We start from the raw sequence: 17,673 nt of genomic DNA on the forward strand, positions 1-17,673 counted from the left end.
GGGGGCAGACGCTCAATGCAGGAGCTGCCCCCTGGTGGTCAGTGTGCTCCCACAGGGGGAGCGCCACTCAGCCAGAAGCCGGGCTCACGGCTGGCGAGCGCAGCGGCGGTGGTGGGAGCCTCTCCTGTCTCCGGAGCAGCACTAAGGATGTCCCACTGATGGCTTAGGCCACTCCCCTTGGATGTCGTTGTAGGACGTCCCCCAAGGGCTCCCGGACTGCAAGAGGGCACAGGCTGGGCTGAGGGACCCCCCCCCAGTGCACGAATTTTGTGCACCAGGCCTCTAGTATATATATATTACACAAAAAAGAGAACCCGAAACATTAGTATATTCTGCTTTTTTCTCCTTCCACACCTGGCGTTAGGAAGGACAGGGGGACGCTGTGGGGGTTACTTCCCTCTTACCCTGCCTAACGGGAGGAAGACTGGGAATTCTGGGGGAAGCTCACACCAGATCCGAGTCTGAAATGTGGCGCGGGAGCGCAGGTCCTTTGTCGTGTGTGGGAATGGGGGTGGGGGTGGGGGGGTCTGGGAAGTGCACCTGCCCACGTGGCTCCTCGAACATTCCAGCAGCACCCACTGCGCGCCCTCCTTTGTCTGTGGGCCGGCCATCAACCCCAGCTTCCCATCTGTTGTCTCAGGTGGTGGCCTCAGACACGGACACTGTTGCTTTTAAACGTGTCCATGTCTGCTCCCTGCCCATCTTCTCCAAAAGCAAATGGCCACGGTGGTCACGGTGGTTTTCCTGTGAACAAGTTTGAGCGCCAAGTCCAAGTCTGGAACAAATGCAGCACGAGAGAGCGGGGAGCCTGATATCGCCAGGGCTGGGGCTGGGCTGGGGCTGAGGCTGGGCTGGGGCTGGGGCTGGGGCTGGGCTGGGGCTGAGGCTGGGCTGGGGCTGGGGCTGGGGCTGGGCTGGGGCTGGGGCTGGGGCTGGGGCTGGGCTGGGGCTGGGCTGGGGCTGGGGCTGGGGCTGGGGCTGGGGCTGGGCTGGGCTGGGGCTGGGGCTGGGGCTGGGGCTGGGCTGGGCTGGGGCTGGGGCTGGGGCTGGGGCTGGGGCTGGGCTGGGCTGGGGCTGGGGCTGGGGCTGGGCTGGGGCTGGGGCTGGGGCTGGGCTGGGCTGGGGCTGGGCTGGGGCTGGGCTGGGGCTGGGGCTGGGCTGGGGCTGGGGCTGGGGCTGGGCTGGGGCTGGGCTGGGCTGGGGCTGGGGCTGGGCTGGGGCTGGGCTGGGGTTGGGCCTGGGGCTGGGCTGGGGCTGGGCTGGGATTGGGCCTGGGGCTGGGGCTGGGGCTGGGTCTGGGGCTGGGGCTGGGGCTGGGGCTGGGTCTGGGGCTGGGGCTGGGGCTGCCTGGGGCTGGGCTGGGGCTGGGCTGGGGCTGGGCTGGGGCTGGGGCTGGGGCTGGGGCTGCCTGGGGCTGGGCTGGGGCTGCCTGGGGCTGGGCTGGGGCTGGGCTGGGGCTGGGCTGGGGCTGGGGCTGGGCTGGGGCTGGGCTGGGGCTGGGCTGGGGCTGGGCTGGGGCTGGGTTGGGGCTGGGGCTGGGCTGGGGCTGCCTGGGACTGGGCTGGGGTTGCCTGGGGCTGCCTGGGGCTGGGCTGGGGCTGCCTGGGGCTGGGCTGGGCTGGGGCTGGGGCTGGGCTGGGGTTGGGCCTGGGGCTGGGGCTGGGGCTGGGGCTGGGGCTGGGGCTGCCTCGGGCTGGGCTGGGGCTGGGCCTGGGGTTGGGCCTGGGGCTGGGCTGGGGCTGGGCTGGGGCTGGGGCTGCCTGGGGCTGGGCTGGGGCTGGGCTGGGGCTGGGCTGGGGCTGGGGCTGGGGCTAGGGCTGCCTGGGGCTGGGCTGGGGTTGCCTGGGGCTGGGGCTGGGGCTGGGCTGGGGCTGGGCTGGGGCTGGGGCTGCCTGGGGCTGGGCTGGGGCTGGGCTGGGGCTGGGCTGGGGCTGGGGCGGGGCTAGGGCTGCCTGGGGCTGGGCTGGGGTTGCCTGGGGCTGGGGCTGGGGCTGGGCTGGGGCTGGGCTGGGGCTGGGGCTGCCTGGGGCTGGGGCTGCCTGGGGCTGGGCTGGGGCTGGGCTGGGGTTGGGCCTGGGGCTGGGGCTGGGGCTGGGGCTGGGGCTGGGCTGGGGCTGGGGCTAGGGCTGCCTGTGGCTGGGCTGGGGCTGGGGCTGGGGCTGGGCTGGGGCTGGGCTGGGCCTGGGCTGGGGCTGGGCTGGGGCTGGGGCTGCCTGGGGCTGCCTGCGGCTGGGCTGGAGCTGGGCTGGGGCTGGGCTGGGGCTGGGGCTGCCTGGGGCTGGGCTGGGGTTGGGCCTGGGGCTGGGGCTGGGGCTGGGGCTTCCTGGGGCTGGGCTGGGGCTGGGGCTGGGGCTGGGGCTTCCTGGGGCTGGGCTGGGGCTTCCTGGGGCTGGGCTGGGGCTGGGGCTGGGCTGGGGCTGGGCTGGGGCTGGGCTGGGGCTGGGCTGGGGCTGGGTTGGGGCTGGGGCTGGGCTGGGGCTGCCTGGGACTGGGCTGGGGTTGCCTGGGGCTGCCTGGGGCTGGGCTGGGGCTGCCTGGGGCTGGGCTGGGCTGGGGCTGGGGCTGGGCTGGGGTTGGGCCTGGGGCTGGGGCTGGGGCTGGGGCTGCCTCGGGCTGGGCTGGGGCTGGGCCTGGGGTTGGGCCTGGGGCTGGGCTGGGGCTGGGCTGGGGCTGGGGCTGCCTGGGGCTGGGCTGGGGCTGGGCTGGGGCTGGGCTGGGGCTGGGGCTGGGGCTAGGGCTGCCTGGGGCTGGGCTGGGGTTGCCTGGGGCTGGGGCTGGGGCTGGGCTGGGGCTGGGCTGGGGCTGGGGCTGCCTGGGGCTGGGCTGGGGCTGGGCTGGGGCTGGGCTGGGGCTGGGGCTGGGGCTAGGGCTGCCTGGGGCTGGGCTGGGGTTGCCTGGGGCTGGGGCTGGGGCTGGGCTGGGGCTGGGCTGGGGCTGGGGCTGCCTGGGGCTGGGGCTGCCTGGGGCTGGGCTGGGGCTGGGCTGGGGTTGGGCCTGGGGCTGGGGCTGGGGCTGGGGCTGGGGCTGGGGCTGGGCTGGGGCTGGGGCTAGGGCTGCCTGTGGCTGGGCTGGGGCTGGGGCTGGGGCTGGGCTGGGGCTGGGCTGGGCCTGGGCTGGGGCTGGGCTGGGGCTGGGGCTGCCTGGGGCTGCCTGCGGCTGGGCTGGAGCTGGGCTGGGGCTGGGCTGGGGCTGGGGCTGCCTGGGGCTGGGCTGGGGTTGGGCCTGGGGCTGGGGCTGGGGCTGGGGCTTCCTGGGGCTGGGCTGGGGCTGGGGCTGGGGCTGGGGCTTCCTGGGGCTGGGCTGGGGCTTCCTGGGGCTGGGCTGGGGCTGGGGCTGGGGCTGGGGCTTCCTGGGGCTGGGCTGGGGCTGGGGCTAGGGCTGCCTGGGGCTGGGCTGGGGCTGCGGCTGCCTGGGGCTGGGCTGGGCCTGGGCTGGGGCTGGGCTGGGGCTGGGGCTGGGCTGGGGCTGGGCTAGGGCTGCCTGGGGCTGGGCTGGGGCTGCGGCTGCCTGGGGCTGGGCTGGGGCTGCCTGGGGCTGGGCTGGGGCTGGGGCTGCCTGGGGCTGGGCTGGGGCTGGGCTGGGGCTGGGCTGGGTTGGGGCTGGGCTGGGGCTGGGCTGGGGCTGGGGCTGGGCTGGGGCTGGGCTAGGGCTGCCTGGGGCTGGGCTGGGGCTGGGCTGGGGCTGGGGCTGGGCTGGGGCTGGGCTAGGGCTGCCTGGGGCTGGGCTGGAGCTGGGGCTGCCTGGGGCTGGGCTGGGGCTGGGCTGGGGCTGGGCTGGGTTGGGGCTGGGCTGGGGCTGGGCTGGGGCTGGGCTAGGGTTGGGGCTGGGCTAGGGCTGCCTGGGGCTGGGCTGGGGCTGGGGCTGGGGCTGGGGCTGCCTGGGGCTGGGCTGGGCTGGGGCTGGGCTGGGGCTGCCTGGGGCTGGGCTGGGTTGGGGCTGGGCTGGGGCTGGGCTGGGGCTGGGCTGGGGCTGGGCTAGGGTTGGGGCTGGGCTAGGGCTGCCTGGGGCTGGGCTGGGGCTGGGGCTGGGGCTGGGGCTGCCTGGGGCTGGGCTGGGCTGGGGCTGGGCTGGGGCTGGGCTGGGGCTGCCTGGGGCTGCCTGGGGCTGGGCTGGAGCTGGGATAATCCCTAGACGACTGCCGCCTGGACCCACCGTGTAAGCACAGAGACCCACGGCAACGTCATGCCATTTCCCCTCCATCAGCCAAACGCCATGAGACGAAAGAAAGGCCAGGAAACTCCGCTGTCTGTCCGGTTATGTGTCCAGCTATTGATGCGTCGGCGGGCACGTGCGGGCGCTGTGGGTTTCAGGGACCGTCAGCTCCTCCCGCTGAGCGCGGCCGGCCGTGGCGCAGAGCCTCCCACGTGCGGCCACCGCCCTGGCTCAGCTGCTGGTGGACTTCGGGTTGCTTCCCGCTCCGGGCTCCGTGACCATCGTGCTGAGCGGGAGAAAGCAGCCGGCACAGAGGACCGCCGTGGTCCACGCCCCGGAAATGGCCAGAACAAGGGAATCTGCAGAAACAGAGAATGGTCACACGATTGTCTGGAGAGGCTGCGAAGGGCCGGGCCGCCCACTGGGTGGAGGCTTTGATTTGGGGCGACGGGAGCACTTTGGGACTAGAAGGGATGGCGGCAGCACGAGCTGTGAGGGCGCTAAAGGCCACTGCCTGGTTCACCTTTTCTGCCTCCTGCACGCCCCCTACTGGGGACCAAGCCCACCTGCCTGGTTCACCTTTTCTGCCTCCTGCACGCCCCCTACTGGGGACCAAGCCCACAACCTGGGCATGTGCCCTGACCCACCGGAACCGAACCAGCGGCCTCCTGGTACACGGGACGACGATGCCCAGCCAACTGAGCCACACCGGCCGGCTGCTCAGTTCCCTTTTTTCACAATGTTTTATTTTGTGCTGTGAATTTCATCTCAACTTTTTAAAAGATGAGCCAGCTGGAGCCTCAGCTCCCAGGACGTCCCAGCAGAGGGAGATGAGAGCACGCAGTGCCCTCAGAGGTGGGCCCGGGGTCACCATAAATATGTTGGAGAGTCTAGGTGTCCGGCTGCAGGCGGGCCGCGCGGGGAGCACGGTGTGACCCGGTGGCAGCATCGGGACCGGCCTCCGTGGCTGCAGAGTCTGTCTGAACAGGCGGAGGCGAGGCCGGACGTACCCAGCACCTGCGCTTTGCTGCTTCCGGCAGGCGGGGCTGTGGCGAGCAGGTCCGAGGTCCGGCCCCGCTCCCCGTCCCAGCACCCCCACGGGCGAAGCACCCCCACGTGCTCCTGGCAGGTCACCTTCGGCCCGGAGGCCAGGGAGCTGCCCCTCCGCTCACCCCTTCCTCCGCTCCGCAGGGGCCCAGGGACTCAGCCTGTAATGCAGACGCTCAGCCTGTGCTTCTCGCCCGAGTGGGAGACGGCCGAGCACCCAACAGGCAGCCTGGACGTGATCAGAGAAGCCAGAGCTTCCCACACAAATCACACCAGCACTCGGAAAGGAGCCTGAGGAATAACCCACGCTTTTACGATGTGAGCGTTAAAGCACGCGCTGAGCAAACCGTGCGTCTTCATCCAGCCGGGCAGGGCAGCGGCCATCCAAGCCAGCGATGCAGGGGCCTAGGAGCCATCGTTCTCTCCGAGCGAGCCGGCACCTCACGCAGCTCCGGGTCGGTGAGCAGATCAGTGCCAACCACTCGTCCTGACCTCCCTTCCGGAGTCACCTTTACGATGATGCGCATCCTTCCGATGCCCGTGGCCCTAGAAGGCAAGTGAGGAACGGATTGCGGCTGGACCTGCCGTCTGCGGCCAGTGAGGCTGCGGAGCGCCAGCCATCACAAAGGCGTCCGTCCAGATGCTCACAGCCCCCCCGCCCCCTGCTGGCCCAGGCAGTGTCATTTAAAGAGAGGACTAGAATCTGGGGCCTCGTGGCAACCTCCCAGACACCCCGTCTGCTCAGATTAACTATCTGCTAGATACTCGTTGCCAGGGCAACAGGGTGAGCTAGGGCACCTGGGCGTCCATGGGAACCTCCCCCTCCTCGCTTTTCTTCCCATCTCCCCCCTGGGGCAGTGGCCCCCAAAGAGCTTCCCTGAGCCAACAAGCAGAGGCAAATGTGTGCATCCATCCCATGGCGGAGACCCACCACCCTCTCTCTCCTCGGGGAATATTCCAGAGAAAGTGGCAGCCCCCCTCCCCCCACACACCCCCGTCACCGCTGTCCGGGACCTTCAGAGCGTCCGGATGCAAACTCACCAGCAGCCCTGCACCAGGCCATCACCTTCGACTACAGAGTCGGTCCTGTAGGCCCGTTTCTGACCCTCTTTCTTTAACCAGGATTTCGGTTTTGCGATTTCAACGTTTGGCCAAGACGAATGTATCTGAACCATGAGAAGAAGTGACAGAGAGGCTACCAACACCTCACGCAGACCCAGCAGGAAAAGGACGCATTCTGCACAGATCTGCTCTGAACAGAGGCGGCCAGGCATCGTGTGTGATCAACTCCCGTGACTCAGAGGGACTGGGAATGCTCCCCAAACCCAGGAGTCAGAGCCAGGGTGAAAGCCGTTTCCTGCCAAGGCCGGCCCTCCCCGCCCGCCACGGAATGTCCCATGATCCGCGTAAGATGACATCCCCCTGATCGATGCCTTCTCAGGATAAAAACAGCGCTTCGGCCCAGAATTAACTCTTCGTTCCTCTTATCCCAAGTGTTTTTCTCTGCGAGCATGCCCATCCTTCCCCGTGTTAACGTAAACGCCAGTCAGACTGTCAAGAATTGTGTGGGTGTGTTTGAGCCACACTGTCACCGTGTGCAGGGAAGCAGAGCCTCAACGAATTGAGATAGTGCTCCGGAGAGTGGGGAGGTCACAGCTTGTTTTTATAAGTTACCGTCAAAGGGGAGCATGTCAGTGGGCTACATGAAATCCATTGGCGATAGATTGGGGAGGTGGGAGAGAGCAAAGCGGGGAACCTCCGGGATAGGGTGAAGAGTGGAATGATGGACACACGCCTCTTTTACACAGATGGATACAGGATAGTTAACACAGTGAACAGCTGGCCATTAACTTGGTAACAGTAACAATGAGGGACTGTCCTGGTGCCATTTGTTGTGCCCCCCGGGGTCCGGGAAAAAGGGAGGTTACAAGTTACCCAGACATCTCACAGATATGTTATCTTAGAGGCAAAAAGGCAAATGGGCTCAGTAAAGATCTAAGTTGATCTTTGTCAGAGAAAATCCTGGCCTAGGACATGACTACCCTCTATAACCTGTTTGCAGTTAAATATTTAATTTTCAGACCATCCTTTGTGGTGACTTTAGGTCTCTGAGTTTGCACAACCTACATGCAGGCCTCCCCTGAGCTTGTCAGGTCAGCATGTGGCCCCTTCCGTCCACACCCAGAAGCACAGGCACCGCTGGGGTTTCCGTCCTGCACTTGGCAAACAGAAGTCCATGTGAAAAGCCCGATTACCTGCCAGTTTTCTCGTTTTCTCACTGGTAAATGCCACGCTTCCAACTCTAAATGGAAAAATAAATATTTGCAGGTTAAAGGTTTCATTTCAGTGCAAATGTTCCTGGAGATTAAATGTCATTTCAATCACATGTTAGTTATTTCTCTGGGCACCTCGGATTTGCACGGGTTTGTGCGCAGCGGGAGCTGAGTCTCTGCCCGCCAGCTGGGGCCCATTCACGGTTCGCGCTCATCCCCGCACGAGGGGGGCCTCCTTGAGTCAGAAAATGTGTGTGATGTCCAACTGGTTGGTGTTCGTGGGTGGAAACTTTGCAACTGGAGCTCCCGAGAGCTGAGATGGTGTTACACCAAAATCCCTTTTTGCCCATCAAGGTGACAGCCACCCACAGAGGGCTGGCGGTGGCTGAGCAGTGCTGCATAGCTTTTGGGGGACGGGGTAGAGACCTGGCAACTGGCTTTGAATCTAGCCTGGAATTCCCTCCCCAGGACAACTAAGAATTGTCCCTAACCCTTGCTTTTGTTTCTCAACAACTTTCCTCCAATTAGAAGCCATGCTGTAGCACAGTGAGCATGTGGGAGGTGGTTTCCTCCCACGACTTTCTAGAACGGGTACTAGGATGAACACAGTGTTCCTAGGATGGACACAGTGTTCCTAGGTTGGAGACAGTGTTCCTAGGATGGAGACAGTGTTCCTAGGATGGACACAGTGTTCCTAGGATGGGTACAGTGTTCCTAGGATGGGTACAGTGTTCCTGGGATGGGTACAGTGTTCCTGGGATGGGTACAGTGTTCCTGGGATGGGTACAGTGTTCCTGGGATGGGTACAGTGTTCCTGGGATGGGTACAGTGTTTCTAGGATGGGTACAGTGTTCCTAGGATGGGTACAGTGTTCCTAGGATGGGTACAGTGTTCCTAGGATGGGTACAGTGTTCCTAGGATGGGTACAGTGTTCCTGGGATGGGTACAGTGTTCCTGGGATGGGTACAGTGTTCCTAGGATGGGTACAGTGTTTCTAGGATGGGTACAGTGTTCCTGGGATGGGTACAGTGTTCCTAGGATGGGTACAGTGTTCCTAGGATGGGTACAATGTTCCTAGGATGGACACAGTGTTCCTAGGATGGGTACAGTGTTCCTAGGATGGACACAGTGTTCCTAGGGTGGAAACAGTGTTCCTAGGATGGGTACAGTGTTCCTAGGATGGGTACAGTGTTCCTAGGATGGGTACAGTGTTCCTGGGATGGGTACAGTGTTCCTAGGATGGACACAATGTTCCTAGGATGGACACAGTGTTCCTAGGGTGGAAACAGTGTTCCTAGGATGGGTACAGTGTTCCTGGGATGGGTACAGTGTTCCTAGGATGGGTACAGTGTTCCTGGGATGGGTACAGTGTTCCTGGGATGGGTACAGTGTTCCTAGGATGGGTACAGTGTTTCTAGGATGGGTACAGTGTTCCTGGGATGGGTACAGTGTTCCTAGGATGGGTACAGTGTTCCTAGGATGGGTACAATGTTCCTAGGATGGACACAGTGTTCCTAGGATGGGTACAGTGTTCCTAGGATGGACACAGTGTTCCTAGGATGGGTACAGTGTTCCTAGGATGGACACAGTGTTCCTAGGATGGGTACAGTGTTCCTAGGATGGACACAGTGTTCCTAGGATGGGTACAGTGTTCCTAGGATGGACACAGTGTTCCTAGGATGGGTACAGTGTTCCTAGGATGGACACAGTGTTCCTAGGATGGGTACAGTGTTCCTAGGATGGACACAGTGTTCCTAGGATGGGTACAGTGTTCCTAGGATGGGTACAGTGTTCCTAGGATGGGTACAGTGTTCCTAGGATGGGTACAGTGTTCCTGGGATGGACACAGTGTTCCTAGGATGGGTACAGTGTTCCTGGGATGGACACAGTGTTCCTAGGATAGGTACAGTGTTCCTAGGATGGACACAGTGTTCCTAGGATGGGTACAGTGTTCCTGGGATGGGTATAGTGTTCCTGGGATGGGTACAGTGTTTCTAGGATGGGTACAGTGTTCCTGGGATGGGTACAGTGTTCCTAGGATGGGTACAATGTTCCTAGGATGGACACAGTGTTCCTAGTATGGGTACAGTGTTCCTAGGATGGACACAGTGTTCCTAGGATGGGTACAGTGTTCCTAGGATGGGTACAGTGTTCCTAGGATGGACACAATGTTCCTAGGATGGACACAGTGTTCCTAGGGTGGAAACAGTGTTCCTAGGATGGGTACAGTGTTCCTGGGATGGGTACAGTGTTCCTAGGATGGGTACAGTGTTCCTGGGATGGGTACAGTGTTCCTAGGATGGACACAATGTTCCTAGGATGGACACAGTGTTCCTAGGGTGGAAACAGTGTTCCTAGGATGGGTACAGTGTTCCTGGGATGGGTACAGTGTTCCTAGGATGGGTACAGTGTTCCTGGGATGGGTACAGTGTTCCTGGGATGGGTACAGTGTTCCTAGGATGGGTACAGTGTTTCTAGGATGGGTACAGTGTTCCTAGGATGGGTACAGTGTTCCTAGGATGGACACAATGTTCCTAGGATGGACACAGTGTTCCTAGGGTGGAAACAGTGTTCCTAGGATGGGTACAGTGTTCCTGGGATGGGTACAGTGTTCCTAGGATGGACACAATGTTCCTAGGATGGACACAGTGTTCCTAGGGTGGAAACAGTGTTCCTAGGATGGGTACAGTGTTCCTGGGATGGGTACAGTGTTCCTAGGATGGGTACAGTGTTCCTGGGATGGGTACAGTGTTCCTGGGATGGGTACAGTGTTCCTAGGATGGGTACAGTGTTTCTAGGATGGGTACAGTGTTCCTGGGATGGGTACAGTGTTCCTAGGATGGGTACAGTGTTCCTAGGATGGGTACAATGTTCCTAGGATGGACACAGTGTTCCTAGGATGGGTACAGTGTTCCTAGGATGGACACAGTGTTCCTAGGATGGGTACAGTGTTCCTAGGATGGGTACAGTGTTCCTAGGATGGACACAATGTTCCTAGGATGGACACAGTGTTCCTAGGGTGGAAACAGTGTTCCTAGGATGGGTACAGTGTTCCTGGGATGGGTACAGTGTTCCTAGGATGGGTACAATATTCCTGGGATGGGTACAGTGTTCCTGGGATGGGTACAATGTTCCTGGGATGGGTACAGTGTTCCTGGGATGGGTACAATGTTCCTGGGATGGGTACAGTGTTCCTGGGATGGGTACAATGTTCCTGGGATGGGTACAATGTTCCTGGGATGGGTACAATATTCCTGGGATGGGTACAGTGTTCCTGGGATGGGTACAATGTTCCTGGGATGGGTACAATGTTCCTGGGATGGGTACAGTGTTCCTGGGATGGGTACAGTGTTCCTGGGATGGGTACAATATTCCTGGGATGGGTACAGTGTTCCTAGGATGGGTACAGTGTTCCTGGGATGGGTACAGTGTTCCTAGGATGGGTACAGTGTTCCTGGGATGGGTACAGTGTTCCTAGGATGGACACAATGTTCCTAGGATGGACACAGTGTTCCTAGGGTGGAAACAGTGTTCCTAGGATGGGTACAGTGTTCCTGGGATGGGTACAGTGTTCCTAGGATGGGTACAGTGTTCCTGGGATGGGTACAGTGTTCCTGGGATGGGTACAGTGTTCCTAGGATGGGTACAGTGTTTCTAGGATGGGTACAGTGTTCCTAGGATGGGTACAGTGTTCCTAGGATGGACACAATGTTCCTAGGATGGACACAGTGTTCCTAGGGTGGAAACAGTGTTCCTAGGATGGGTACAGTGTTCCTGGGATGGGTACAGTGTTCCTAGGATGGACACAATGTTCCTAGGATGGACACAGTGTTCCTAGGGTGGAAACAGTGTTCCTAGGATGGGTACAGTGTTCCTGGGATGGGTACAGTGTTCCTAGGATGGGTACAGTGTTCCTGGGATGGGTACAGTGTTCCTGGGATGGGTACAGTGTTCCTAGGATGGGTACAGTGTTTCTAGGATGGGTACAGTGTTCCTGGGATGGGTACAGTGTTCCTAGGATGGGTACAGTGTTCCTAGGATGGGTACAATGTTCCTAGGATGGACACAGTGTTCCTAGGATGGGTACAGTGTTCCTAGGATGGACACAGTGTTCCTAGGATGGGTACAGTGTTCCTAGGATGGGTACAGTGTTCCTAGGATGGACACAATGTTCCTAGGATGGACACAGTGTTCCTAGGGTGGAAACAGTGTTCCTAGGATGGGTACAGTGTTCCTGGGATGGGTACAGTGTTCCTAGGATGGGTACAATATTCCTGGGATGGGTACAGTGTTCCTGGGATGGGTACAATGTTCCTGGGATGGGTACAGTGTTCCTGGGATGGGTACAATGTTCCTGGGATGGGTACAGTGTTCCTGGGATGGGTACAATGTTCCTGGGATGGGTACAATGTTCCTGGGATGGGTACAGTGTTCCTGGGATGGGTACAATGTTCCTGGGATGGGTACAGTGTTCCTGGGATGGGTACAGTGTTCCTGGGATGGGTACAATATTCCTGGGATGGGTACAGTGTTCCTGGGATGGGTACAGTGTTCCTGGGATGGGTACAGTGTTCCTGGGATGGGTACAATATTCCTGGGATGGGTACAGTGTTCCTGGGATGGGTACAATGTTCCTGGGATGGGTACAGTGTTCCTGGGATGGGTACAATGTTCCTGGGATGGGTACAGTGTTCCTGGGATGGGTACAATATTCCTGGGATGGGTACAGTGTTCCTGGGATGGGTACAATGTTCCTGGGATGGGTACAGTGTTCCTGGGATGGGTACAATGTTCCTGGGATGGGTACAATGTGTCCTTGTTTGCTGTTTCTTGTTCCTTGGTCAGCTATTCCGTGTCAACTGGATTTGATAAAATAAAAAAATAGGAAAACAGCAGGGAGAAAATAGGATTTGTTTTCAGGCAGAATCAGGTGTGGGGTTGCTCTAAATTCCTTAGGAGAGATCATTAATCCCCAGAGGAATCCTGCAAAGTGCCCTGGTCCCAGGCCTCATAAAGGGGGACACACGGCCCCGGGCGGCCTGAGTGCCGGCTTCAGCCCCGCCTGCCGAGTGTGGGGCACGTGGGGCCCCTCCAGCGGCACTTGGCATGTCCCCTCTGACCCAAGGAAAGGCCCAAGCTGGGCTCCGACCCAAGGAGAGGCCGAGCAGCGTCGATGCTTGCAGCTGCGTCTCTGACTAGGGATCTCATAGCAAAGGCCCTCCGTGTGCTGGCCCGGGGCCCGGCTCGGCCTCTGGGGAACAAAGAGCCGTTGCCAGCACTCACGGGGTTGTTGTCACCCACAGAATGAAGAGCCGCTGTTCTCCAGGGACGGGCGAAAGTTCTTCTTCGTCAGAGCCATCCCGCAGGGCGGGCAGGGCAAGTTCTACCACATCACCGTGTCGTCCTCCCAGGCAAGTCCCCGCTTCCTCACTGCTGGGCCTGGCGGGCGGGCGGCCTCGGGCGGGGCTGTGCTCCGGGCGCCCTTGCCCTCCTTCCTTCCTTCTCTTCCTCCTCCTTCCCTCCCTCCCTCCCCCTCTCTTCCCCCTCCCTCCCCCCTTCTCCCACCTTTCTCCCTCCCTCCCCCCTCTCCCTCCCTCCTCCTTCCCACCTCCCTTTCTCCTTCCTTCCTTCTCTTCCTCCCCTCCTTCCTTCCCTCCTTCCCTCCTTCCTCCTTTCCTCCCTCCTTCCTCCTTCCTTCTCTCCTTCTCGATCTCCTCACCTTTTCACCCACTTGCCCATATTTCTCTCTTCGCTCTCCATCCCCCACAATGACGACCAGTTGGATTTACAAAAGTTAAAGAAATAGTACCAGCAGCATATGGAGCACTGATTCTTCTCTTGAGACGAGACAGCGCCGGGTGGGAGGGCGCAATGGGGGCACCATGGTCAGCACCACAGCAGGGACCGCGCGGACGCCCGAGGGGAGGGCTGTGGGCGGGTGGCCACTCCGAGGAGAGACAGGTGGCGGGCGACACCCCGCACCTGGCACCTGAGGGGCCGGGATCCGGAAGGAAGCTGGAGGGCCGCGCTCCCTCCTCACGGCCTGTCTGTTGCAGCCCAACAGCAGCAGCGACAACATCCACTCCATCACGTCGGGGGACTGGGACGTGACCCAGATCCTGTCCTACGACGAGAAGCGGAATAAGATGTGAGTGCGCGTGGCGCCCAGTGGCGGGGGCGCGACGGCCCTTCTTCCTGGGCTGGACACACCGGCCATTTCCAGACGTGTTCTGGCCCTGGTCTCCCCATGAGGACAGACGGACAGACGGAGCTGGTTCCCGGGACACTGGTCTCCCCGTGTGGACAGACGGACAGACGGACAGGCGGAGCTGGTTCCCGCGGGCCCTGGTCTCCCCGTGCGGACAGACGGACAGACGGAGCTGGTTCCCGCGGGCCCTGGTCTCCCGTGCGGACAGACGGACAGACGGACAGGCGGAGCTGGTTCCCGCGGGCCCTGGTCTCCCCGTGCGGACAGACAGACAGGCGGAGCTGGTTCCCGCGGGCCCTGGTCTCCCGTGCGGACAGACGGACAGACGGACAGGCGGAGCTGGTTCCCGCGGGCCCTGGTCTCCCCGTGCGGACAGACGGACAGACGGAGCTGGTTCCCGCGGGCCCTGGTCTCCCCGTGCGGACAGACGGACAGACGGACAGACGGAGCTGGTTCCCGGGGCCCTGGTCTCCCCGTGCGGACAGACAGACAGACGGAGCTGGTTCCCGCGGGCCCTGGTCTCCCCGTGCGGACAGACGGACAGACGGACAGGCGGAGCTGGTTCCCGCGGGCCCTGGTCTCCCCGTGCGGACAGACGGACAGACGGAGCTGGTTCCCGCGGGCCCTGGTCTCCCCGTGCGGACAGACGGACAGACGGACAGGCGGAGCTGGTTCCCGCGGGCCCTGGTCTCCCCGTGCGGACAGACGGACAGACGGACAGGCGGAGCTGGTTCCCGCGGGCCCTGGTCTCCCCATGCGGACAGACGGACAGACGGACAGGCGGAGCTGGTTCCCGCGGGCCCTGGTCTCCCCGTGCGGACAGACGGACAGACGGAGCTGGTTCCCGCGGGCCCTGGTCTCCCCGTGCGGACAGACGGACGGGCGGAGCTGGTTCCCACGGGGACAGAGCAGTGGCCAGGCAGACCCTGCAGCCAGGCCTGTGGCTGAGCCCGGGAACGGCCTCATGGTCCTGCGGGCGTTTGCCGAGTCCTAGTGAGGCCAGGCCCTGGCTCAGGGCCTCAGGGGCCGCCCCCTGTTCGGCTGGAGCTTGGCCAGTGCGGTTACTGCTTCCCCCACTCCACACGCGAATAAGCGGAGACTCAGCGAGCGGGGGACTCGCCCAGGCTGTCAGCCCAGGTGGCTGGGATGCAGCTCGCTGATGAGGTCCAGGCCCACCTGCCAGCCAGGCGCCCGTCATGTGGCACGTGCCCAGGCTTCCCCTGTGGGGTCCGAGGTGAAAATCAGTCCGTAAGAGGCATCCCCCGGGTTCTGTCTGAGCCCTGGCCCTGCGGAAGGTTATATCCTGTAAAGAGATTCCGCATCCAAACCCAGGGGCACATGACCGCCGCCCTGGCCCCCACACCAAACCCAGGAGCACATGACCGCCGCCCTGGCCCCCACACCAAACCCAGGGGCACATGACCGCCGCCCTGGCCCCCACACCAGAGCCTGTGGGCAGGTGCGGACCCCCGGGCAGGTGCGGACTCCCGGGCAGGTGCAGACCCCCGGGCAGGTGCAGACCCCCGGGCAGGTGCGGGACCCCCCGCCAGCAGAGGCTCAGCCCCGCCCGAAACGTAGCTGGACCCAGTGCTGCTGTAGCCACAGAATGGGGGTCCCTGAGCAGGGTCTGCACGGGCGGGGTGGGGGCTGGCTGTGAGGCCACACCTGCCCCGGAGCCGCTAACTCCTGTCACGCGCTCTCGGCAGCTACTTCCTCAGCACCGAGGACCTGCCCCGGAGACGCCACCTCTACAGGTATGCAGGGCCCCCTGCGCAGGCGGCTCCTGCCTCGGGGCGCCAGGCTGGGCGGGTCCGCGCTGGTCAGCAGCCCCTCTGGGGGGGAATCAGGAGACATGCTCAGCCGCCCAATTGGACGCTTTGCTATATTTCCGCTTTTGTCCAGTTGAGTCCCCCTCTGTCCCCTTCTCCCGTGAGACCTCGGGGCCCTCGGTGGTGGGGGCAGGACCTCGGGGGCAGGGGCCTCGGACAGGCTCTGGGAATTGGAGACCACAGGAGGTCAGGGAGGCCTACAGCGACTCCCTCCCTGACCAGACGCTGCACTGTCCTCGTCGGGGGTCGGGCCCGTGTGGCAGCGCGGTGACCGGGACCACGCCACAGAGCGAGTGCGGGCGGCGGGCTGGGAACCGGGGGCAGGCAGGCAGGCGGGAGGGCAGGGGCTGCAGGACTCCCTTGGGGCGGGCACTCGCCAGCCCAGAGGGTTGGATCTGGACCTCGGGCGGCTTCTCTCCTGGGCTCACGCCCGCCTTTGTCCCCCCAGCGCCAGCACGGTGGACAACTTCAACAGGCAGTGCCTGTCCTGCGACCTGGTGGGCAACTGCACCTACTTCAGCGCGTCCTTCAGCCACAGCGCCGACTTCTTCCTGCTCACGTGCGAAGGTGGGTCCCACCTCCCACCCTCCGTCCCTGTGTCCGAGCCCCTGCTGAGCCCAGGGACCCCGCGCCCCGGGAGGGGGAGGCGGGCGAAGGAGCTTATCCTGCTGCGCGGCCGGGAGCGGCTGGCGCCACAGGGACAGTTCACACCGATAGGGTCGCAGGCGGTCGTGTCCGTGCTGTGTCAGTTTGTCCCCGAGTTTGCCTGCATTGTCCACAAAAAGTAAACGTGCTGTGAGCAGCTGGGCTGAGTCTGCACGCGGGGCGACCCGTGAGGCGAACTTAAGGAGTGAGGTCACAGAAAAGAGGTCTCAGGGGGAAATGAATATTCTCCTGTGACACGAGTCACAGATCATTCACCCCAAACTTCAGGAAGAACAGCAATTTTCTAAAAAGACATGAATGTGGCCCTGGCCATCTAGCTCGGCTGGTTAGACTGTCGCCCCAACATGCCAAGGTTGTGGTTGGAGCGCCCACAGGGCACACAGAGGGATGGACCGATGCGGGCATAAATAAGCGGAACAGCAAATCAATTGCTCTCTCTCAAAAATCCATCAATAAAAAGGTTTATAAGACTTACGTTCACCCTGGCTGGTGGCTCAGGTGGTTGGAGCATCATCCATGCACCAAACGTTTTGGATTCAGTCCCCAGTTGGGACGCATACAGGAGGAAACCAATCCATAGTTCTCTCTCACTTCAATGTTTCTCCCCCCCTCCTTCCTCTCTCTCTCCAAAAATCAATAAATATATTCTTGAATGAGGAGTAAAAAAAAAAAGACATAACCTTACAGAGACAACAAAAGGGATGCGGTGACCCTGCATTTCAGATGTTTGATACATGGATTCACAGCTTAATTCACCAAGACCGCTTCCCCCACCTTGACGTCGAACGGAAACAATGAAATGGCCGGGGCTTAAAGGAAAGTGCGCGGCCTGATTTCTGCTCTTCTGACTGCCAAGTGCTCCGAGGCCTCTGTCATCGCCGCGGCCGCTGTCGGCGGGAGAGACCGCAGTGAAGGTGGAAGAGCCCGTGGCCAGCGGGAGCCCGGGCCCAGGCGAGCTCCATGCGGGGCGTGCCGGGAACCTGGCTCACGCTCCATCCTCACCTGAAGCTGGGAGTGACGGCGGCATCTCCCCAGGTCGCGGTGAGGGCTCATCAAGGCCCCGCTGTGCGTCCCGGGACAGCCAGCGCTGACAGCGGGTGACGGGCGCGGTGGGGACCAGAGCTGTCAGTAAGGACGTCTCCGCACCCACCAGCCAGACTCCGCATCCCAGGCGCCACCTCTGTGCGCTCACTCAGCCTCCTCCTACCGCGGATTTCCCAAGGGGACTGGCATCCTTGCTTCTCCCAGCTGGTGCTGGGAGCCCTGGGTCTCTGCTTACCCTGCAGGGCAGAATGTTCCAGAATGACCAGTCACAGAACACTAAACCAGCCGTGGGCGTGGCTATGAGGTGCCCCGTGAGGTCAGGCGTCCCCGTGCCCCGGGGACTCTGCGGCGCTTCGGCAGGAGTTAGGGAGTCAGGAACGGTCTTCTCCTCTTCCTGTCCATCTCCCCTCTGCCTTTACCCCTCGGGGGCCGGGCTCCCAGCCTCCCGCCACCG

At 62.3% G+C, this 17,673-nt stretch overlaps 1 protein-coding gene across 5 annotated transcripts in view; it reads left to right on the forward strand.

Moving 5' to 3' along the window:
* The window catches only part of DPP6 (dipeptidyl peptidase like 6), a gene marked incomplete at its 5' end in the record, with an annotated part of 648,278 nt that overhangs the window by 601,096 nt on the left and 29,509 nt on the right, over window positions 1-17,673 (forward strand). For all 5 annotated transcript variants that reach the window (XM_079786477.1, XM_079786476.1, XM_079786475.1 and 2 more), the window contains 4 exons: window positions 12,776-12,883; window positions 13,529-13,620; window positions 15,387-15,434; window positions 15,958-16,076. In XM_079786477.1, the coding sequence (XP_079642603.1) occupies window positions 12,776-12,883; window positions 13,529-13,620; window positions 15,387-15,434; window positions 15,958-16,076 (367 nt within the window). The remainder of the gene's footprint in view (window positions 1-12,775; window positions 12,884-13,528; window positions 13,621-15,386; window positions 15,435-15,957; window positions 16,077-17,673) is intronic.

Source organism: Cnephaeus nilssonii (genome assembly GCF_951640355.1).
Source record: "Cnephaeus nilssonii genome assembly, chromosome: 12".
Taxonomy (NCBI): Eukaryota; Metazoa; Chordata; class Mammalia; order Chiroptera; family Vespertilionidae; genus Cnephaeus; species Cnephaeus nilssonii.